The sequence below is a fragment of the Nyctereutes procyonoides genome, unplaced genomic scaffold, assembly GCF_905146905.1.
Source record: "Nyctereutes procyonoides isolate TBG_1078 unplaced genomic scaffold, NYPRO_anot_genome, whole genome shotgun sequence".
NCBI classification, from domain to species: Eukaryota; Metazoa; Chordata; class Mammalia; order Carnivora; family Canidae; genus Nyctereutes; species Nyctereutes procyonoides.
Window position 1 is genome coordinate 6,657,873 of NW_026575133.1, and position 23,913 is coordinate 6,681,785.

The following is a 23,913-nucleotide window of genomic DNA, read 5'->3' on the forward strand; positions in this document are numbered from 1 at the left end:
GTCGGCCGGAAGTGACCGTAGGCGGAATGGTTGCCATGGCAGCGGCAGGTCGCGCGGCTGGCTGGAGGGAAGATGGCGGTAACCGGCTGGTTGGAGTGTCTGCGGACCGCCGAGAAGACGGCGCTGCTGCAGGACGGTAACTCGAGGCCCCCCACGAACTCCCTAGTCCTTTCCCCCAGGGCCCAGCCCTTCGGACTGGGGCCTCCGCGAAGGGCCTTCGAGCCTGGGACGGCCGAGCTGAAAGGGCCGCGGCTGCCAGACGAGGCCCGGTCCTGCTTTGGCAGATGAGGAAACTGAGGCCCAGAGAGATGACGTGACTGGAACACGCGCCTCTGGACACCTCCTAGTTCCCTCTACACCACTTCGCCCCGCTCTGAGTTCTGTTACTAATAAAAACTCCTTTCACATTCGTTATGTTATTTGCTCCACACAGCTGTCCCAGGCAGCTCTTTAATCCCCCCCCCCCCCATTTTACGGGAAGAGGAAACCGAAATTGAAGAGGGTTTTAGACCAGCCCTAGCCCGTTGTCCACTCGGTAGGGTTCTGTTGCTGAATGCAGCCTGGTGTCATTGAAGAGGTGGGGAGACCTGGGCCCTAGTTACTACTCTGCCATTAAATCACAGCTTCTTTATTTGCTTGGGCCTTATTTTCCTCGTCTGTAAAATGAGCTGGATGGGCAATCTCTGATGTCCTTTCCAGCTGTCATATGTTTGTAAGTGAACTTCTAAATATTCCCTGGGATCTATAGGGAAAAACAGCAAGGGCCCCAGCGCTGTGCCTGGGAAAGGTGGGCATAGGGGTAAGGAGTCCTGATTTTGTCTCACTCTAGGATTGGCGGGTGTAGGACCCCCCAGTGCCACAGAAGTCCTTTCCTGGACGCACTTGGCAGCCAGATGAATTAGGTCTAAATTCATGTAGCTTGAGGATACCAGCTGGAGGCACACATCCATCCACCGGAGGAGGCCAATCAGGGAAGCTTGGAAATTAATATCACCTGCTCATTTGCTCGTTCATTCACGCAGCATTTAGGGAGACTTTTACTATGTGCTAGGTTGTGTATTAGAGCAGAGCATGAAAAAAAGATATGTAAATAAATGAGTGTGTGTTAAATAGACGTTGGGATTTTCTGTAAAGTGCATGAGAGCATGAAGGTGGAAATGATCGTCTCTTTGAAAGAAGACCTGACAGAAGAGGTAAAGTCCTAAGGATTTAATGTGTTTGCTAAGTGTAGAAAAGGAGATGGCTGTTCTAGAAGGAATGACTCACATGTAAAAAAAAAATAAAGGCATGGAGGTGTGAAAGTTTATGGCTGATTACTAGGGGAAAACAAAACATTTAGTGAGGCTGAAACAGTAACAGTCACCTAGCCATAACCCCCCCACACTGTCAGGTACCAGGTGCTAGGATGCAAGGTGAATAAAAGTTCTCTTTTCTCAAGGAGCAGTGAGGAGAAATGGTGGGAAATGAAGGATTTTAAATAAATTGGGTATGTTGTGATAGACCTTTTATGCCAAGCTAAAGATTTTGGACATTATTTTCATAGGACAGTGGTGTCTGGTTTTATTATAAGAAATAGATAATATAGAATTTACCATTTTAATGATACAGTTCTGTGGCATGAAGTATATTCATATTGTTGTGCAACCATCACCACCATCCATCTCCAGCACTGGATCTCTTCAACTGAAACTCTGTACCTGTTAACACTAATTCCCCCATTCCCAGCCTCTGGCAACTACCATTCCACTTTCTGTCTTTATGGAATTGATTATAGCAGGAACCTTATGTAAGTGGAGACATACAATATTTGTCCTTTTGTGACTGGCATATTTCACTTAGCAACCACTTATTTCAACGTCCATCTATGTTGCATGTCTCAAAGCTAAATAACATTCCACTGTATGTATGCATATGCCACATTGTATTTATCCATTCATCTGTTGATGGACAGATGCTTCCACTTGTTTAGCTATTGTGAGTAGTACTGGACTGAACATGGGGGTACAAGTATTCGAGTTCTTGCTTTCACTTCCTTTGGTCACAGGACAGTTCTTAACAAATATTACATCATCTAGGATTTTGTTAGGTTTTTTTGTTAGTAGCATCCACAACAATGCTGTTGGTCTTTTTTTCCCCCAAGTCAAATAATAATAATTAATAATGTTAAATATATGGATACATCTTGTCAAACCTCTCCTATAGATTTACTTTCCTGTTGGGTATGTGGAAAATATTACCTCCCTCTCACAAAAAAAAATCACTGCTATTGGTAGTGAGAACCCAATACTCTTGAATTTTTTTTCAGGAAGAATTGATGCTCATTGTGGAAATATGAAAAATAACTAAAGTCACCCATCAACTACCATCTAGAGATAATCATAATTTACATTTTTTAAAAGATTTTATTTATTAGAGAGTGAGCAAGACTGGCAGAGGCAGAGGGAGAAGCAGACTCCCTGCTGAGCAGAGCGCCAGATGTGGGGCTCAATCCCAGGATCCTGGGATCATGACCTGAGCCAAAGGCAGATGTTCAACTGACTGAGCCACCCAGGCACCACCATAATTTACATTTTCATGCATAAACTTTCATATTTCTTCATGCATGTACAGTCATATATTTTTTTACCAAAGTATACTAATAAAATTGTTGTCTATATATCTATATCTATCTATCTATATATATATATATACATACATACACACACCTACACATATATAGCTATAGAGTAAATATGTGTTAGAATAAAATACAGATAATTACAACTCCTGGGTAGTAACCACAAAAGAAAAACCAGTTGACTGTATAACAAGCAATTATTTGGGAAAGCCCACTTCAAATAAAGTTAAAAGGCAATTGAAACAATATTTGCAACATATAAAACACATGGTTAATATACATAAAGCTCAATCAGATTAGTAAAAAAAAGATGAATACCCAAATAAACGAAGGTCTAAATAGGTAATTCACTATAAACAATAAACCCTTGGAACAGTGTTCAGCCTTACAGATATTTAAAGCTATGCACATTATCCCAGTATGATTATTAGAGTATGGGTTTTGGCCTCAAATGAGCTTAAATCTAGGTCTGTCATTTCATAGCTTTATGAACTTGGACAAGCTACATGACCTGTAAGCCTCAATTTTCCTCATTTGTGAAATACAGGTAATGGGGTCACATTGGATTATTGTGAGAATTAAATACAATAAAACATGTAAAATGCTGGTTCAATAGTAAGCACTGCATCCTTCCAGAACTCAATATGGACTCCAGTGGGAGAGGAGGTTCAGGCCAGAAACCCTCAGCTGCTCATAGGCAGCACTTTTTACCCCACTCCTGACAGGAAAACCCCTTCCAGCTCTATGAGCCATCCAAATGATTTGGAGTGGTATACCTAGGGACGTGCTGAGAAGCTCTACAAATTTGGGGCATGAGTTTCCCCAGCATACAAATTAGGAATGACTCAAGGGAACTATGTCTAGGAGAGTGAATTAAATGGGAAAATGGCTTGGGAGATCAGATCCAGTTGCAGATTTTAGGTAGTGACTCCTTTAACTGCTCAGGGTCCTTGGGACTCTTATTCATCAAGTATAGGTTGGGTAGCTGCACCCTGTTATTAGGCTCACTGAGGAGCCTACCTGTGTCAACTCACCCATTTGTAAAAATAGGGGAAATTACATAGTCACTTAAAAAAATACTTATAATTATGCTATATAGGTGGAATTCTAGCTATATAGGTGGAAGGCTAGGAGACTCCCCTGGATTCTTGCAGGGGATTCTTGTGAAAGTTGAATCAGTGTTCATTCTCTCAATTAATATTTAGTTGAGTTCCTAATATGTGCCAGGTACTGTGCTTAGTGTTAGGGAAACCAAACCATAAAAGCGGGATAAAAACCCTCCTATAAAGACAGGCAGTAATCAATGTATATAAATCATATCGAGGTAAATGCTGTAAAGAAAATGTAAGAGGACTAACATGTGGCTGTGTGCTAGGAATGGCTTAGAGGCAGGCAGAAGGCACAGCAATGGTGTGTCTAGAAGGAGTGCTTGGTCAGGAAACCCAGTTCAATATCCTGACCACATAGGCTTGGTTTTAGGAACTGAGGAGAGAAAGCTAAATATGGCACCGTTCCTGGGGAGACAAGACGCTCTTTAAAAAAGTATCATACTATGTGATAAATACTCCACTATGGATATGAATAAAGCAGTAGGGAGATCCAAACGAATACAGAAGTGATGAATTTTGCCAAGGTGGCTAAAGAATTCTCAGTGGACTGACATTTGAGCTGGATTTTGAAGGGCAAGGAGTTCAGCAGGAGAACGGAGCTTTGCTGGTAGAGGGAACAGCAGAGCAAAGACCCCATTCAGAGAAAGCTGCAGAAAAGAAAGGTGTCCCAGGGCATGTCTTAAAGTGATGGTGGGCAGTAGTTGGCAAGGAGCTCATGGGCAGCTCTGGGAGGGTTTCTTGTGCTCAAGTCCAAGGCTGTTGGTGTTTCCCTTGATGTGCAAGTTGCAAGGTAAGAAGAGGCTTGAGGGTAAGGCACTCTCTGTTTTGTGTGTAGGAAGAAGGAAGGTGCACTATTTGTTCCCAGATGGAAAGGAAATGGCCGAAGAATATGATGAGAAGACCGGTGAACTACTTGGTGAGTGACAGGGCCTCCCAAAGGCCCTGAGGAACACTTGGGGTAACCTAAAGTACAGGTAAGCAATTCCAGCCTTAGGCATGAGGGAGGAATGAGCACCAAAGGTGGAAGCCAGGGAAGACTGAGGCCCTCAAGGCAAGATTGTTCCTGAGAATAATGTGAGGTTAGGGCTGGACACTGGAGGTAAGTTCCACCTGACCCCCAGACAAATGAGAGTGTGAGGAAGTCTTCTGTAGGGAAACTGTCGGGAAAGAACTGTAGACAGAAGGCAGAATTGGAAGTCATCCTCTCTGCCAGGCACAGTGAATGGAGGTAAGGGCAGGCTTTAACTGCAGTTGTATTGCTTGTTTTCTAAAGCCACAGCAGGAGCAAGCAAGCAGCAGCAGCAGCCAGTACTAACCTGGCCTCAGAGGGGGCGCTGTTAAATCTGACCCTTCCTTGGAAAATGTCTGAATCAAAGTGGATTGGGGGTAGAAATGGGGATTTTGCAAGATGGTTATTTTCATTCCTACAGCTCTTTTCCTCTAAGACTAGGCTCGTGAATAAGGGGTCCAGCTCAGATTTCTGAGAATTCCTTGATTTGTCCATCCTCTGTACCTAGGTATGCATATCAGCATTAACAGACTTCCCAGAGCTAGGTGGCTGCTGCTTTGACCCAGGGCCTGAGGCTGTCAGCAGTGGGAGTTTGTCTCTTTATTAAGTTCCACCTGAAATGCTAAATCCAATGGTGGAATCATGGGTTGGGTTATTTTCTTGTCATTATTCTTGACTTTAATTTCTTCCTGTGCCTGATCGACAGGTAGTATTGGCAAGGGAATTTTCTTTTTCCCTTTTTCTGACAGCTCATAAATGTCTAGAACCGACAACACGGATTACACTGGTTTGCATTTTCTTAGTCTCCAGTCTTAAAATGTGTGTCCTGCGCATGTTCAGTCGTAGAGTGAAGTGTTGATCCCTCCTTATTATGAGCTGCTTGGGCTCCAGTCCCAATTGGTTTAGTCTGGTGCTATTAAAAATCTTGATGTGTTTAGCATATGACACTGATTTGGTGGAAACCAATACAGTAGTAATATCCTCACAATGCATTGTAATTTATAGCGCTCCCAGGGGGTGACAGCCTTGGAATGCCTAACAGGGGCGAGCTTATGAAAGCAGAGGTCACGTGAGCTAACCACCACCATTGCCAGGCTAGAGACTAGCTGCAGTTCCTCCCTGCAGCTCCCAGCACCACACCTCTCCTCCACTCAGAGCAAATAAAACGCCTTTAGCTGCTGTGGCCATAAAAACAAGCAAACAAATAACTCCTGGCCTCTTAGTTGTGCTTGGACATGAAATTAAAATGAAAAACAAGTTCAGGTACCTTCCTCTGTAGCATCCCACATTAACCTGTCACTCCTCTCAGCAGATGGGGAGTAGACAATCGCCTACAAACTCCTTTTTTCTTAGAAGCTGAAATGGAGATTCATAGGAGAACACTGGCTAAAGTTTACCTAATAATGATATTAATGCCATAACTTTTATTAAGGTACCATGCTAAGTGCTTTACATGAGTTACCTCACTGAATCATCCTCATTACAGCCCAATGAGGTACGTACTGTTGTGCCCTTTTACAGTCGGGGAAAAAACAGAAGCTCTAAGAGGTTAAGCACCTTGCTCAGAATTCCATAGCTGGTTAGTTTCTGAGTTAGGATTTAAGCCTAAGTTTGCCTGGTTAAGAGCCCATGCTTTAATGCACAACAACATACTATTGGGAGTTGAGAATATTTAATCCTGCCTTCTTACTAAGTTTTGTTCTCCCCAGAATGACTGAAGCAGGGGCTGGTGGGAGCAAGACAGAGATGGGCAGAAGGAGCACCCCACTCAAACCACTGGGCCCTTTGAACAGCTGAACCTTCTCTTACTCATGTCCAACCACTCCACCCTATCCCCGCCAACTGCCCTTGCAAAATTATTATTTATGTATAAACAGTCTCAGGGCACGAACTAGAGCTTGAGCACTCTATGAAGTAAAATACGGACAGGGTTATTATGGCCATAAATGAGAATTAAGTTTCCATTTTTCCAGTTCACTATACAACTTTGGTAATTCTCTAAACTGGTTTTCTGTTAGAAAAACCCAGAAAATAATTTGCCAGTGGTGCATCTGGGTAGGACAGAGTCCTTCCAGTTGATGTTAACAAGCATAGTGGTGTCATATTTTTTTCAACCGTCTCAGTGCTATTCATTCCCACCCCGCACAATGAGTGCTGTATGTAGTCATAGAAGAAAAACCTGAAGGGCCCCATAACAATGATCGGAACATCAAACCAGCCCCAGAAGAACACAGCATGTCCAGGGGGGCAGAGGCTGAAGGGCAGGCCATCCCCCAGCGATTACATTTGGATTACTGGCTTAATCTGCTTTGGTATTTGACCGCCAGCCTAACCACCCCAGGCTGCATTTGGAGGATATTGAGCACTTTCATCCCTAAGCACTTCACTGGCTTTATAAATGACCCACTCGATTCCCTTCAGCCTCCTCAGGGATGGGACGTGGCAGCTGTTTAATAGCCACAGAGCAATGTTGCAGTGTTTTAGGGCAGAAAAGAAGAATCCTGCATCCAGTTTAAGCTGCAGGGAGTATTTAGGAAAGGGGAATGTAATTATCCGCATTGGAAGCAGGCCAAAGCTTGGAGCTTTGGGGAAGGAGGCCTTTAGGACCTCCACTTTCCAGCCCACCTGAAAGATGGGCCTTCCTTTAAGCAGTCTAGGACATCAGCCTGCTTCCTGCTGACTTAGGAAAAAAGCCCCCAGGCACTGCCTCCTTCATATATTCCTCATCAGACCCTTTAGGGTCATTGAAAGTCTCCTTTCCAAGGACTGGCCCTGGCTCAGCTGGGAAGAAAAGACAGCGTCCCAGGGAGCTACCCTACACACACTAGTTTGAGTTTAACATATAATCAAATCAGAGTGACAGCAGGTAGAAACAGTCCTCTGTTGCCACAGGAACTGTCCTTGAGTTCAGGAGCAAAGACAGGATGAGAAATACAAGACGAAGTGTATTTGCACGTGTGCATTCCAGCTTGTATACATGGAGAAAATAACAAGGACTTCACCAAAACTGTTTATTGGATCTTATAAGGGAATAAGTAGGGAGACTTTCTTCTACATTCTACCAAAGAATTTAATCCCAAGGTGTTTAAAAAGAAAGAAAGCAAGCAAGAAAAGCGGTGAAACAGCCAGAAGGCTGGCCTCCAGTTAAGCGAGGTATTACATGAATAGATTTGGATATACTCCCGGTCACAGTCCATTCACTTAAGAAAGTAGAAATATTTGTGAAAAAAAAAAAAAGTTGCCTATAAAGCATATTTCCAAGTTTTACTCTTCCTTATTAATTTTCATTATAAACTTGGAAATGTGTTTCTGGGGAGAATTTTTGGCCCTAAGACGTAATAAAATCACACTGCAGAATGCAGCAGACCTTATAAAAGCACATATTCAAGGGAAAATTCTAATTTTATAGCACACTTTTGTGTTCAGCTTGCATGCCTTACTTGGAGCAGGGAGGGTATTTGGGTTTGGCATAGCTGCTCCAGAGGTCTCAAAGAAACCCATCCTAGAATCCTACTACAGGTCTCACCCCCTCAGCCCAGAAAGAGAAGTGGATGGGAGCAGCTGCAGCAGAACATCAGGCACTTTTTGACCCATTTAGCTCCTTCCAATGGCTTTGGGAAGGCTGCTGGCTTTTTGCAGCACTTAGGATGCCCACCTAGAGGACGCCAATGTGGCAGGAAGGGAGAGGAGCCCAGGGGTTACAGCTGGAGGAGAGGGGAAGGCTCCCCTGCTGTCATGGCTGCACCATGAGGACAAGGATGACTGGGATTCCTCAGTATTCTGGCTGGGGTTCTCAAGTAATGTCCACTTAACTAGTTTTTCACTTTTAATTTCCATACTGTATGTACCTTACGGGAAAAAGAAAACAATTTATGTAAACATGTGGTTTGTAAAACAAGGTAAAGGGGATTCCTGGGTGGCTCAGCGGTTGAGCGCACCTGCCTTCGGCCCAGGGTGTGATCCTGGAGTCCCGGGATCAAGTCCCACATCGGGCTCCTGCATGGAGCCTGCCCTTCCCTCTGCCTGTGTCTCTGCCTCTCTGTGTGTGTGTGTGTCATGAATAAATAAATAAAATCTTTAAAATAAATAAAGGTAAAATAGAAATTGTTTGCATTATAAAAGGATGAACCTACTCTACAAAAACAAATTCATATGAGATCTTCTGTAAATAATGCAGTTAAAATATGGTGTGAACCTAAAGTTTTGTTTAAATACAATTCTGGGGCTGCTGTTTTGAGCCAGGTAGAGCTGAAATGAGTGAATTCTTCATTTTGACTTTCTAAATCATGAGACAAATCTGCCTGTCAGCTTTCATCTTTTTAATTTACTTTTCCTTTGCGCATTTGCAGAGAGAAAAAAATGCACCTCAACTCTGACTTGTTGGGATCTGCAATTTCCCTGTTACTAGTGGCTACCCTTTTCCTAACCAGCACACCTCTCCCTTGCTTGAAATCACACCTTCTTAACTCCACTCAGCTCCTTTCAGAGCTTTGTTCCAATCCGTTTGAGTACCCAGAATACAAGCTTTCCAGGTTATCCAATATCGAAATGCTCTGCTGGGATTTCAGGAGTCGTGAGGTCCTGGTCAAATGGACAAAACTGGTGTAAAGGCCTGCCGCGCCTGCTTTTCTCCTGTTCCAATCATCTAACGTGACGTCATTGATTCAGCAGGAAAGAGCAGAGTCCCTTCCCTGTAATCCCATTGCTTCCTTCTCTCCTCAGTGAGAAAGTGGCGTGTGAAAAGTGCCTTGGGAGCCTTGGGCCAGTGGCAGATTGAGGTGGGAGAGCCAGCATTCCTGGGAGCAGGGAGCCTGGGCCCTGAGTTCATCAAGGAAAACAATGCCAATGTATGTGTTATCTGTCGGGTGTCTTGAGGGGGGCTGGGGTTGGAGCCGGCTGCTGGCTTTGGAGGGCAAATACGATGTCTTCTTCACCACCTTGTCTCCAGTGTGCCTGCCTGGATACAGAGCTCTAGAAGTGTTTGCTTGAATGAATACCCAGAGGGTTTTGGCTTGGTCATCCCATGACAAGGGCTCCAGGCCTGGAATGTCACAGCAATAGCAGCATCAGAGGGGAGCTGTGGGGAAGAGCTGAAGGCTTCCTGTTGTGTGCCCCAGGTGGAGTCTTGCAGAGCAGGGAGCCATCCCTTGCTTCCCCTCACCAAGAGCAGTCTTTAAGTTGGATATGCCTTTTGTAGCCCATCTTCATGCGCAAGGACACCAAGATGAGTTTCCAGTGGCGGATTCGAAACCTCCCCTACCCTAAGGATGTCTACAGTGTCTGTGTGGATCAGAAGGAGCGCTGCATCATTGTCAGAACAACCAACAAAAAGTAAGTGGTGTGATGGGCACCTGCTACCTGTGTATGAGCACAGTGTGGGGTAGGGCTTGACCTAGGGTTGGTGCTCAGACTGCTCCCCACCTCAGAGGGCAGAGTAGCCTCCTCTTTCAGCCCAGGGAGGGAGGAGGCTGCACTAAAGCCCCAGAAGATGCCAAGAGCTAGAGGGCTTCCTTTCTGCAGGAGCTGCTTGAATAATGTAATCAGCTCCATCAGGGCAGGGAAATAGGAACAATGGATGTCTGGTCCAGTACCTGGCACATACTGGGGTTTTAACAAATATTTGTGGAGTACATGAGGGGACAAGGGACTCACCTGGCTATTGACTTGTGATCTTAAGTGGTTCTGCTATAAGATTATTATTATTCTGACCTCCTGGCTGGATCTAGTCCATGGTGAACTTGGCCTAGAGTCATCACTGTTGGGGGCTGTCAAGGAGCCATGGCCTAGAGGGCCCCCCCAGCTGAGGAGGCAGTTAGAGGACTTGAAAGTACTGGTCTGGGAGCAGCAAACCTTATACCTCTCTAGACTGAGGGCAGTAGGCAGGTACTTTGGTCTCCTGGAAGCATCTTGCATTCTGTTTCAGAAAGGGTACCTGACTTCCCTTTGTTTTTTTGTTTTTGTTTGTTTTTTAATTTATGATAGTCACACAGAGAGAGAGAGAGGCAGAGACACAGGCAGAGGGAGAAGCAGGCTCCATGCACCGGGAGCCCGACGTGGGATTCGATCCCGGGTCTCCAGGATCACGCCCTGGGCCAAAGGCAGGCGCCAAACCGCTGCGCCACCCAGGGATCCCCCTGACTTCCCTTTGTTTCTCTCCTTGTGTTCGCTGGGGGCAGACAGAGGGAAGGCAAAATGTAGGGCTGAGGAGACAGAAGGTAGCCAAGGAGGCGATTTGATCCAGGTGGGGCTGCTTCTGGCCTGACCATCTTGGAAATTGTTGATCCTATTTAGATTTCCAGAGCTCTGATCACAGAAGAACCCTGTAATGAGCTGGCCTCGACCCGGGCCAAAGGGATTGCAGTATAAGACCAATTCCCATGAAATACACTTGAGGTATTAAAACGGGAGGTTTTATGAGTTACTGGTCCACAAACTGAAGCCACCCAGCATGCCTTGTGGGTGCTAAGCTTGGGCCAGAAGTGCCACCATCCATCCATTGGTTTACATGCCAGAAGGAGGACCCAGCTCTCTTTCCATCTCCTCAGAGGATGTGGTGCCAGCCTCCCCTCCCATCTCCCTCAGGTCCACGAGGCTCAAAGGGAAGCAGAATAGCTCCCAGGCTTCCCCAGTGCAGCCTTGGGTTCTGCCCTCCGTTAATGACCCCTGGACCCTATCACTTTGGCAGGGTTAAGGGGATGGGGAAGGGGTGGAGATGAATGAATTAATTTCAAGATTATTGCTCTACATGCAGCCAGTAGCCCCTGCAGTGGGCCTTGTCTATAAATATAAAGTCATAATAATAAGGGTTTGCGTTTATAAAGCACTTTGAAGCCCTCAGATAAAAGGCAGTTTATTCCCGTTATTGTTCTCACCATTAATGGGAGTCACTGCCTAAAGTGGAATTTAGCAATTTCAGACAACAGAGAAATTGCCTTTAGGAAAACAAACTCCGTGCTTCAGCAAGCATTCCCTGGCGTAAGAGGCTCTGGGTCCAAACTGGGAACAAAAGTGCTTCTGATAGCACTTGAATCTGCAGCCTAGCAGTTTGTGGAGCTGGCTGCTGCCTCCCTTTTGTCCCCCAGAGGTCACTGTCGAATACAGATATCAGGCAGAAATGTGATTACCAGGGAGTGAGAGGAGAGAGGCTAGCTAGTTCACCAAAAAATTCATCTGCTGGCAGATCCTCTGGGTCCCATCTACTGCTCATATCCAGCCATAGGTGGCGCTATTGGCCAGGAGCAACATGGCTGGAAGCCCATTCCTACCCACAAGGTTGGGGGATGACATTTTTGAACTGATGAGTGAAGCCAGGTGGGATGGGAGGAATGCTCCTGGAGGGGGCAGGGCTAGGGCTGGAGGCTGGACTCCCACAGAGGGGAGAGGAGTATGTGATTGCCCACTTTGGGGTCCACACTGAGCCTCTGGTCCAGTGGACCTGCCTGGCTCAGCCTCGCCTCTCTGCCAGAGGTTAGAGAGAAAGGCCAAACTTTTAACTGATTCTTTCTTGAGCTTAGTAGCATTTTCATCTCCTACTAGGAGCAGTAATGTGTCTTATACCTTTACTACCACTAATTAACACAATGGTTATTCTTTTGAGCAGGATACTCAGTTTTTTCAGGATGTTAAAAATCTGTCTTTTCATCACCACACCATCCAGTGTTGGGCAGGGTACATGTTTTCATTCTTGTATTATATATTAATGATTATATAAATATGTCTGTAAAGTCAGCGTGATGACTTCCTTGGAAGGGAAAGTTAGCGACAGTTTAGGTGGCCGGGCATCTGCAGTACCCACACTGTGGCATCTTTCTCTGATTTGCCTTCTTCCATTGCCTTCTGGTTCTGCGCCTGCCTGAGTTCTAATATTCTGGAATGTAAAAGCCAACATTACTAGTAAAAGCCAACATTCCTTTATCCATACCTTGTCTCTGAAGGACTGGGTTGGCCACTTTTCTGGAAAGGATTGATTCCAGTGTATCATGTCCTTGGCCTTAGATATTAGTGAGGGAGTGGATGAATCAGAGAAGAAAGAAAGTGCTTTTCTAGGATCCCAGGGTGGTACTCCCTATTCCTGATAAGAATGTCTATTCAGAAAGAAGGTTCTTAGCCTCAGCCTAGAAGCTGGTAGCTCTAAGTGGAATGAACCAGGGCACTGGAGTGGGAAGATGTTGGCTTAAGTCTGGCCTCTGCTACATATTAACTTTAGTATTTTGGGCAAGGTTTCCTCAGGTGTCACAGGAGAATACTCATACCTATCTCACAGATTGTTTGGGCGATTTGATGAAATAATAAGTATACAAACTTCCAGCACAATGGCTAGCCTGAAGCATGTCTATAGTAAGTCTTTGGAAGTTGGAACGTGGTTAATTGGACATTGGTGACACTGACACTGTGGGAGGTGTTAGTAGACATCACTAGAAAAAAAGGATTCTGTGGTCGAATAAATTGAGGAAACTGGATTAAACAAGTTTCTCTTCGGTAGGACTTAACAGCAGTCTTAGTCCGTGAATGTGCATCGTGAGTCTAGGAAGGACTGCTGTGGGCAGGGATGACTGGTTTGCCTGGAGCTGTGATGTTTAAGAAAGAAGGGAGGTTTGCCTACTGCTTTTCCAAGGGCAGGACTGGCTAGAGGCTTCTCCGGATCCATCTGGTCAAGCCTGTGTGCTGGTATGCAGGGTACCCCAGAGCAGTGTAGGGTGTGACCCATGTGACTCTCCACAGAGGACTTGCTTCTACTTTCAGCCTCCTCTGAGTCTCTAAAGGCCTGGCCTCTTGTGCCCTTTCTCAGTTTACCACAAAGGAGGGAAAGGACTGGAAATTGGGAAGGGAATACAGTAGGAGAGTGGTGGGGTACTATAGATTAACTCCAGAATAGCCAAAATAAAAAAGCCATCCTTTTGGCAGTTTCAGGGGAGGTACAGAGTTGGCCTATTCCAGTCCCTTGGACAGTGACTAGGTTCATCTAGTTCAGTGACTAAAGTTCATTCAGCTTCTTTATTAGAGGAAGAAACCAGAGCCCAGAAGTTAAGTGACCTGCCCAGGGTCACAGGCCAGGACCAGGAATTGTCCTGAAAGCCTTTGCTTCCCCATGTCTTTCGAGAACTTTTGACATTCAGAAAGGAGAACCGATGTGTTCGAGTGCCTGAGGGACCTGTGGGGTGGTTGGGTCCTAGGGGAGGACAACACCCCCACACCCACACCCCCATATCTGCCCCATCCTTGGAGAGCAGGGAACCTAGACCAGGGCATCTGTTACTCTGAGGAGAAGATGTGGAGAGATGGAGGGGTCAGGAGGTTTGGGGAGCTATTACTTGTAATAGGGGCCTCTCCACTGACCAGATCTGTGACTCCAGCAAGATACCTGTCTCTACCAGAGTTTTCTCTTTTGTGAAAGAGGATAATGAAAGCAACCAGCCTGAAGGGTTGTTTTGAGGATTCAATGTGTATAGAGTACTGCCTGACCCTGAATAAGCATTAATGAACATCACCTTTCATTGTGTGACTGAGACTGAGAACAGTGATGGGACATGGGAAAAGTGGAGTGACATGCGTCCACCCAAAGCCCAGGAAGCACTGTACTGTAAGGGCCTAGCTTTCAGCAGAAACAAGATCTCCTGAGGCAGAGATAGGGCCTTCTCTTTCTTCTTCATCCTTAAATCCCCAGCTCACAGCTCAAGGCCTGGGACATACCTGATGACTAAAGTCTTGTTTGCTGCCTCCCTAGGACTGCCTAGGGCCGAGCATTCTGACTTATCTGGAAGCACAGTGGGTCCCTCTCTAGTCCAGGTACTGGTGAGAAAGTCAAGTATGGTTCCTCTCAAGGAAACCCCAAGGCCAGGGAATGGAGGTGAGAAGGGGGTGAGCCATTCCCTGAGGAAAGGAGGCAGATGTCCCATACGCCCTTGAACAGTGGCCCTGGGGAAGGTTGTGTAACCTCAAGCATTCACTAAATCCATTCATAGACTCCACAGACAAAGCAGAGCCTCTGCGCCCACTCTGCCTCCATCCCCTCACCTCGCCTCACCCGTGTGGTAACAGGTGACAGGGAGGAGGCAAGCCCCGCACCTCAAGTTCCCTTTGAGTCCAAGCCCCCCAGGTTTCTTTTCTCAGTCCCAGTGTCCCATCCTGGGGACCGTGGTTTGCTGGGGCTTCGCTGAGGGGATGCAGGTGTGTCCCTGTCCCACCCCAGTGCACCAGCCAGGCAGGCAGAAAGGATGTCCCTGAGCTCTGCACGGTAAGGCCTCCCCCAGGCCCCATTGGTTCCTGCTGCTCTCCAAGTGCTGCTGCTTGTGTGTATTTGCAGGGAAGATGTTAACACTTCCTAACAAGCCTTTGTGTTCATCTAATCTGTGCTGTTTAACCTTTGACTCCCCCTATTATCAGTGTCTGCCACCTTTGCTGGTCAGCCCAAGGGCCTCAGGAAGAGCCCTCGCCCTGGCTGGCTAGGAGGAGAACGAGGCAGCATTCCATCCTGGTTTTGCAGGCAGATGGATCGCTTTTCCCTGGGGCAGAGCTTTGGGAAATAAAGCAAGCTTGTGGTGCCATTAGGATCCCCCAGCCCCCACTCCTTTTGAACTGTCAGCCTTTAAGTCAACATTCTTTTCCTCCTGTGGGTCCCAGCACCTTGGCGGGGAGTGGAGAACCTGGGAGGAGAGGGGCCCAAAAGCCACTGCGAAACTGAGGGTTTCGGGCAGGAGAGCAGGACAGAAGTGCTGCATTGATGTCAACTCTGAGTCCCTGGGGCATCGGGGCATTTGAATTGAACTTGTGGTAGCTGTCACCATAAGGACCAGGCCCCTCTGAAGTATTAAAAGCCTCATCCTCTCCGGGGCCCCTCACTTGAGTTTGTGTGTACCTGCCGGCAGCATTTCCCTCCCCAGCCCACACAACCACTACTGGAGCAATGATGCCATGCCTGGGTGACAGGTCTGACAGCTGCTGGCCAGAGCCTAGGCCCCACTTCCACCAGGGAAGAAGCCAAAGAAGCCTCTTCCTAGAGACAAGGTGCTCTGCTGAAATAAACACTCAACTAGGAGCAAGGAGCTTTAATCCTGACCCCACTGATGACTGGATGTGAAGCCAGACAAGACATGTTACCTCCTTCTTTGGTGAAGAAGGTCAAGTTTCCTGTAAAATGAAATCCAGTTGTACACATTGTGGACTAGGTGTTGCCCTTTGGGTTTTTTGGGTCTGTTTTTACTAAACAGGCTCGTTAATCTCTGGACTATCATCTTGCAGATGATAGAGACCGTGTGTGAAAATGAAGGCACGGCACGGGGCATCTCAGGGCCAGCAAGGTCTCCCAGAGCCCCAGAGGTCCAGCTTCCAAGATGAGTCACATGGTTTGTCTTTCTAGATTTCTCCTTGTGGATATACCTCCCTCTCTGGCCTACAAGCAGAGTTAGGCCCACAGGGCCTTGAAAGACCCCAAAAGAGGAAAAAAGTAGCTGGGGTCTTCAGAGAAAGTCCCATGTAAAGGCAACTATTGGTCCCCAACTTTGGGAGCCAACCCTAGGTATACTTATTCTGTCCCTTGTTCTTGGGGTACAGAGAAGGCCTGGCCTGACTGAGCTGTATATTATAGGAGGCTTCTTCTGAATGTCTCTGGGAGTCCTGACCCTGAAGGATGAGTCATTCTAATCCTTGGTCTAATAAAGTAACCGTGATGGGTCCTGCACTTCACTGCTGGCCTGGCCAAAATGCCTTTCATTCATCCCGGTGTGTTGTTTTTTTTTTTTTTTTTAATATTTTATTTATTTATTCATGAGAGATAGAGAGAGGCAGAGACATAGGCCAAGGGAGAAGCAGGCTCCCCATGGGAAGCCCAATGTGGGACTCAATCCTGGGACTCCAGGATTACGACCTGAACCAAAGGCAGACGCTCAACCCGAGCCACCCAGGTGTCCCTCATCCTGGTGTTCTAACTGGCTCCTCTTCTTCCTTTTTGGCTCTGTGGAAGGTGTGGAAGAACTATGTAGATATTTGGCACCAGAGGGCCTGCTGCCCAGTCATTGGGGGTCACCTTGTTGGATATCCTGGTGATCTCTTGGTCTTCCCACAGGTACTACAAGAAATTCTCCATTCCTGACCTAGACAGACACCAGCTACCTGTGGATGGGTCCTTGCTGAGCTTTGCACATGCCAACTGCACCTTGATCATTTCTGTAAGATTCACCCAGACTTCTTGGCCACTGCATCAGGGAGAGGCTCCTTCTTTCCCTGCCCATTTCCCACCCCATGGAAGTGTCCCCAGTTTCAGCCCCAACTCTTGGAGTGTGCTTGCTAGAGAACAGGCATGGGGACAGCGGGGTAGGGTGAGGGTGCTCAGCTGATCTTAGAAATCACAGCTGGAAGAGGAGAGAGGGTGGAAAATCACAGGACTGGGATTCTGGTGGAAGGCTCCCATCCAGTCATGTGACCTTAAGCAATTCATTCAACCTTGTAGGGATCAATTTCCTCCTTTTCAAATAAAGGGATCAGAGGAGGCCCCGAGTGTATATGTAGGAGGGGAGATGTGGCTGAATGTTGTCCTCTTCCTGATTTCACCCACAGTACCAGAAGCCAAAGGCGGTCCTGGCAGCTGAGTCAGAGCTTCAGAAGGAGCTAAAGAAAGTGAAGACAGCCTACAGCAGTGATGGGGACTGTAAGACCCAGTAGCGGACCATCCTTGAGCCTGCAGCATGGTGGGTGGGTGAGGCTCTTCCAGACTTTGCAGCTTGGGCCTTTCTGGTACAGGGGTACCTCCTCTCTTCCAAGAGCTGTCCAGGCTCTTTGAGAACTGGGCTGTAGGGTGTTCCTAGCCCTGATATCATGGTCTGATCTCCCAGTAAAGTCATTCTGAGTCACTGTGCATAGACTGCCCTCTTGTCCACTTCTCCACCCTCCTTTTGCCTGGGAGGGTGCTGGTGAGGGCATTGTCTTCTGTCTTCAGGAACCTTCAACATCAAGCCTTTCACATAAAGGGGGAGGCATGGGTCTTAGATGGAGCAGAGGTGGGGGAGCCCCGAGGCCCATCCTGTTTGCATAAATTCATAGGAATGCTAGCTAGGCTGGCAGAGACCTTGTGCTATCTTAGCTTGCAGAAGGGCCCAGATGAGCTCCCTTAGGTGGGGTAAGGTAACGGAGAAGTTTTTGAAATACAGAGACCCTGGAAATAGCCCAGGATATTAAGACATTGTGGGTGTAAAGGCAGAATGAGGGTCATAGCATTACAGAGTGCGTGTGTGTTGGAGTAGGGTGAAGCAGTGTTCTTGCAGATGGGCAGTAAGTAGCTTAGCTCCCCAACAGCACGGAGCCCTTCCACCATCCCCTGTCTGCACCCCACCGCTGGGGCCAGAGGGATGAGTGGTAATGAGAGGTTCTGTGGGACACTGAGACATGAGGATGGTCTTACCCTTTCCCCAGCATGCCTGTCCTCAAGTTTGAGTATTTAGGGCTTCCCAGGACTCCCCAGCCAGAAAGGAACCAGATCTGTGAACAATCAAGCTTTAATTTTACAAAAATGAACATTGTAGCATGTCTTAGCAGCCGGCCTGAGATTGGGCTGGCTCAGTATTCAAAACTGCCAGGTTCTCTTTGTCCTTAGTTTCAAAGTGAGACCTGGCTCACAGTGCCCCAGGAATAAGCCTCAAGAGCCTGGTCAAGGATGAGGGCTGACTGAGGAGGTGGAGGCCAGAGCAGGAAATTGGCAGCCTCACCCCTCTCCCCACTCTAAGCTGGCACGGCTCTGAGAAGGGGCGAGGTGCAGAGCAGACTTGTGCAGGCCCGACCCTTGCTCTGGTCAACAGGGAAGCAAGGCCTGGCTGGGTTTAGCCATTCTCTCAAAGCAGCAGATCCCTTCTCTCCAACTAGTTCTTGGGAGGTAACCCCAAATTCCGGGGAGGCAGCAGCTTTTACCTTATGGTGCCCAAGCATTGCGGTCCCAGGTCTAGGAGCACAGGCACCGCAGGGGCAGGGGAGGAGGTATCATTTCACCCTCCAGGCAGGAGAGGTCCCTGAGTATCTGGCTTCCCTGGCACACAGGCTGGGGTGGCCTGGTCACGGGTTTTGAAAGTCCAGGACATGGAGGTTGTAAGACAGCGCAGCATAGAGGTGCTTGGTGGTGAAGCGCAGGCAGTACACAGGACTGCTGAGTGGAGTCGAGGTCAATGGGAAGGCCTGCAAAGAAGGAAGGTATGGGAATGCCAAGAGCTTTCTGAGTGGGAGACGGAGGGGGCCCTAACCTATGATTCCCAGGCCCAGTGCAGTGGGCCAGGTGCCGGCGTAGACTCCCCCTCTCCAGGTACCCCGACTCCCATAGACATCCCATAATAAGGAGTCTTGGCATCTTGGAGCATGAGGTGTGCTTACGTGTAGGCAGGCCCTCTGGCGCCGGTCCCACAGCCGCACAACACCGTAGTAGGAGGAACCGGTAGCCAGCAGGTGGTTCCCATCTGTCTGCAAGCAGTACAGGGTGCTGTCATGGGGCTCCTCCCACTCCATTACACACTTCCTGTCCGGGAAGAGGCAGTCAGAGGGAGGAGGGTCAGGGGTACCCTCCACCCCAGCTTCCCCAGGGGCCTGAGAAATCCATTCTGGCTGGGAGACAGAAGCTCAATCCCCAAACTCTCTAAGAACCAGACTTAACGAGGAAAAGCCTCCTCCGCAAAAGACCCTTTCTCACAAGTGCTCGAACCCTAGGCCAAGATTATACCCTCATTTGTGCTTCACATGGCTAGCTACAGGTCACAGAACTTAGGCAGCAAGGCAGAAAGAAAGGCAGAATGCTGATGGACAGGACCCTGACGATGCCCTAGGCCTTAATCAGGACCTGGTGGCTATGGTCTTCCAAGGGCTTGGGGGCAGGGCCTGGAGGGCCTGTGCCTTCTCCTGGGGGCACCCGAGGAAGGAAGGAGGCAGGCCCAGGACTGCTGCCCACCTCCTGCTTATCATACTCACCGGACACTGGCTCGGAGGTCCCAGTAGCGAACATAGGTATCATAGCCACAGGACAAGAGTGTGGAAGGGGACTCATACATGACGTCCAACACCCCAGCCCCTGGGGGGAAGTCACTGCCCAGGTGCATCATTAGCTGCCCACTGGGGAGAGAGCAGAAGGGCAGAGGAGGAGAGACTGTCCCACCCTGGCCCCCACACCTGCTTTTAACTGAATGGCATCAGTCCCTGGAGAAATGCAGCTGTCCTGCCAGAGCTCCAGTCAGGCTCCCTTAGGAAGGGGCTAAGGGATGAAAGGGCCCAGGATGCCCACCCCGGTCCCAGTGCCTGCCTCTCCCCCAGCAGCCCCTGCATCACACCTGCTCGCCCCCTAGCTGCTCTTCCTCAGGGAGGAAGAATGGGCCTTACTGACGGCCGGTCCCCTCCCGTGCACACACACACTTGGTTACTTTATACTTCTTGATCCTGCAGGTCATGCAGTTCTGAGCTGCCTGAGTCCAATGCCTTAATTCCTGCCTGTAATCTGGGGCTCAAACTTCATTGGGGATAAAGACCACACAAAGGGAGAAGGGGAGTCCCAGGAGATGTTAAAACAAGTAAACACCTTTGTGTCTGGGGAGAGAAATCGCTGAGAAAGCAGCTTAGCGGGCTGGTCCCTGGTGTTCCTGGCCCGGCTGGCCCCCAGCCCGGGGCTAGCACGCCTGTGTGATCACAGCCCCCAGCCTGCTGGGCTCCAGCGTGCTCCCCCACCCGCGCCCCTCCCGGTGGCCGAGAGCAGATTACCGAGAAGAACAATTTCTTTGTGACTGTGTAATTCCCTCCGTGACCGCGGCAGTGGGCAGACCCCTCGCCCTGATGCCAGACCCCTAGCAACCACGTAGGGGGGCCTTCTGGCCCTAGCAACTACCCCTCAACATCAAGTGCACCCGCTAATCCCTGTGGTTAGGGAATGGGTAGGAACGGGGTTTCTGCAGAATGACTGGGGGGATGAAGGAGAAGAGGGCACCCTCCAGGCCTGATCTCACACTTTCACCCAAGAAATGCTGGGCTCTCCCTGGCAAGACAGGAGAAGTGAGGCCATGAAAGCTTCCCAGGGACACTCAGGTAAGAGGCCCTGGCGGGGGGAGGGGGACTCCATGATCTCACAAGCCACCAGAGGGCTGAGGCAGATGCTGCCAGCCACACGTGTGAAAGCACACCAGTTCCAGGCTTTCCAGCTCACACAGGCTCTGACCCTCAACCTCCCTTCACCCCAGAGGGGCCACCATCTTTCCTAGAAGCTGAAGGAGTAGAAGAGGCACTGGAGTTCCTTTCCCCTTGAGCCCTCGGCACTGAGGTGCCCCCCAGCAAGGGACACTGTTGTGGTCAGTGGGGCGTTCAGGCCCTAAGTCAGCACCCTGGCCCCAGCCTCCTTGGGGAGTTGTGCCTCTTTCTGTCGGAGGTAAAAGTTAAGCCTCGTGGCGTGGGACCCTGAGAGGGTGAGGCAGAAAGCTACCACCCCCAGATGAGCATCTCCCAGAGATCATGGACCTTGGCTCCCCAGAAGACCCTGTCGTCTCAGGCCACCAGCTGTGATTTACCCGCCCTGGGCAGGCCAGAGCCCCACGAGGAGTCAGTCTCCCACCCCACCTCTCTTTTACAGGTACTTTGGACGTTTGTGCACACCCAGGTAGGGGCTGTTTTGCTCCACAGTTCTCCCTCCTTCCAGATTTGGGGGCCCTGCCCCTTCCATTAGTGAGGCCTTCAGGAATGACTAAGGAGCTCTCCCCTTTAATCTGTAGAAGTAATTTCATGTTTGTTTGAAATAGAAGATGAAAGGCCATGGGGGCTGGGGGCGTGAAGCCCAGCATGGCTCTACCTGCCTACCCCTGGTCCCAAGGTTTAGAGGAAAGGAAAGCTGGGTACCCCTGCCCCTGGGCTGCGCAGGGTCAGCAGTGTCAGGACTGGTAGCATTGGGGCCATATCCAGACCATGTTGCCACCCCGGGCCCCTGTCCCAGCATCCAAGCCATGACGCTGGGAAGAGTCATGCCGGTGTCTACAATAAGAAACGCAGAACCCTGCCGTCTGGGGAACACGTAGGGCCAGGGTGAGCACCAGCCCCCAGAGGCCAGGACCAGTCCTGAAAGCCCCTGGTCTGCCAGCCAGCCTGGCCAGGGACAGAAGAATCTCTTTCTGTTGCCCTGTTCTCCAGTTCTCCGAAATGGCCACACACACTTTACATGGACCAATAAAAATACAATTCCTTTGCCTCTGGGCCTGGGACCCTCAAGACTCTGCTGTGCAGTGCCTGGGAGGTTAAGGCCAGAGCATAAACTGACACACCCGGCTCTGGGAAATGGCCTGTCTCTTCAAACAGTGGCCCAGCAGCGGCCATAGGAGCCCTGCTGGGGCTTTGATTTGGGAAAACAAACAGAAATGGCACCATGGGCCCCCATCCCAAGACCAATTTAGCCAGAAAACTCGAGCTCAACAGCTCTGGGGAAGGGAGCAAGATCAGCCCAACAATAGCTCCAAACTTTGGGGAAAAGGGGGACAAAACAAGCTGTCTGTCTCCTCAACCCCTCCTCTAGGGCCGCTTTTCTTCCTGCAAGTATGTTCTTGTAAAAACGATTAGATTGTGATTTGTATAACATGGTGACCCCCAAATTCAGACGTTTCACCCCTTTTCTCTGGAAAGAATGTCAAGAATGCTTCTCGGCCTCTCGCTGTGGGGGGCAGAGGGGGGTGCAGAGCCTTGGCTGTCGCACAACTTGTGTGGGAACGGGACTGCCCCTCAGAGTCCTGGGCCAAGGCAGGAGCAAGGGCTGGCTCTGTCACTACAGAGGGCCAGATAAAAAGTCCATTCCCTTACAACTCCTGCACACAAAGCCTGGGCCTCCACACCCCAGCCTCCTGCGAGCCTGACTCCAGCAATTCTCTCTCCACCTAGGGAAAGATAAAGACAGATGGGGCCACCCCTGTGAGCCTGATGAACAAGAGCAGGCCAGGGAGGGCAGCCTGAAGGAGGCCTGGCTGTGTGCAGCCTTCTCTGGGAGGCCCCAAAGCACCAAGAGCAGCAAGAACAAGGTCCCTTGTGATGAGGGTGGCCTCATCCCAGGGACCCTTGAGGGGGGTAAGCAGGTGAGGGAACCAGGGCTCCCTGGCCCAACCCATCCTGCTGCACAGCAATTCCAGCTCAAGAGAAGAGGGAGCCTAGGGAGGAGCTTCCTGACCCAGAGCAGGAAATCTAAGAAGATACTGACCCCTCCCCATCACTCTTTGTAGAGATAGCTAACTGGAGGTAGGTGTCGGCCTGAGACCCAGACATCACAGGCGGGAGAGCCTCTCCCTCTCCTGGTCTGGGCCCTGTGGAGTGGGAGGCTGGTGTCCTCATCCCAGCCTCCACCCCACTCCCTGCCTGGCACGCCTGTGCGCCCAACACAGGCCAGACCCCACGGAAAGTCCCCCTGTGCTCAAGAGCCCTGAGCCAGGGAAGCCAGATTCCCCATCTCGTGTCCAGGCTCGCATCTAAAAATGCCTGTGGACCCCACACCACATTACAGCCACTACTGACACACTGGGTTCCTGATGTTCCCTGGAGATCCTAGAGGTTCTTGTTCCTGTATCTGGCGTGGACATGTGACGCCAGGATGCAATGGTGGCTTTCAGGGGAGGGAAACAATGAAAGAATGACCCACAGTTCACCTTCCCACAGATTGGCTCCCCGGAACAGAGGACCTGAAGGTAGAGCTGGGCCAGACGTGGTCACTCAGAGAACAGGTTTTCCTTCCCTCTCTCCCTTTCTTTGAGCAACAATCATTTAATGAGCACCTTCTGTATACAAGACATTGTGCTTTAGGCACTGCAGGGAGATGTCAGGTATGACATTGAAGGAGCTCCCCCTGTCCTCAAGTTTTCAATCTAGGGAGGGAGGGAGTCTGTCACGTATCCAACTAACTACAAGGGGTGACTGAGTGGGTTCTAGAAGAGAAATGAAAGTTCTATAAGAGGACAGATAAGAAAACATTTTGGTCTGAGGGCACTGAGTGGCAGAGGTGGGACACGCAATGACAGGAACAGAGGGACCTGCAACAGCACAGGTGCAGAGCCTGGGCACCAGTGCCACATTTTCACCCGGCAGGTGCCCCAGTTCAGCTGGGATCTGGCTTGTGGACCATGATGGGCCTTGGGTGCCTGCCGCTCAGCTGGCATGAACTCTGGGAGGGGCAGGGAGGAGGGGGCCTCGTCCAGCCCTCTGGTGGA

The 23,913-nt window shown here is 49.3% G+C and overlaps 2 protein-coding genes across 2 annotated transcripts in view; one reads left to right on the forward strand and one right to left on the reverse strand.

The window, feature by feature from the left end:
* Positions 1–14: 14 nt before the first annotated feature.
* On the forward strand, positions 15–17,585 carry DPCD (deleted in primary ciliary dyskinesia homolog (mouse)). The gene is made up of 6 exons (XM_055346196.1): positions 15–136; positions 4,562–4,642; positions 9,458–9,582; positions 9,933–10,066; positions 16,797–16,899; positions 17,288–17,585. Exons 1-6 carry the CDS (start codon positions 73–75, stop codon positions 17,390–17,392), a joined length of 612 nt encoding a protein of 203 aa, XP_055202171.1. The 5' UTR covers positions 15–72; the 3' UTR covers positions 17,393–17,585.
* Positions 17,586–17,658: 73 nt separating this feature from the next.
* FBXW4 (F-box and WD repeat domain containing 4) overlaps positions 17,659–23,913 on the reverse strand; it is an 83,075-nt gene continuing 76,820 nt past the window's right edge. The window contains exons 7-9 of the mRNA XM_055346193.1: positions 19,673–19,813; positions 19,085–19,226; positions 17,659–18,892 (exon numbers count right to left, since the gene is read on the reverse strand). Of these exons, the coding sequence (XP_055202168.1) occupies positions 18,773–18,892; positions 19,085–19,226; positions 19,673–19,813 (403 nt within the window). The 3' untranslated portion in view covers positions 17,659–18,772. The remainder of the gene's footprint in view (positions 18,893–19,084; positions 19,227–19,672; positions 19,814–23,913) is intronic.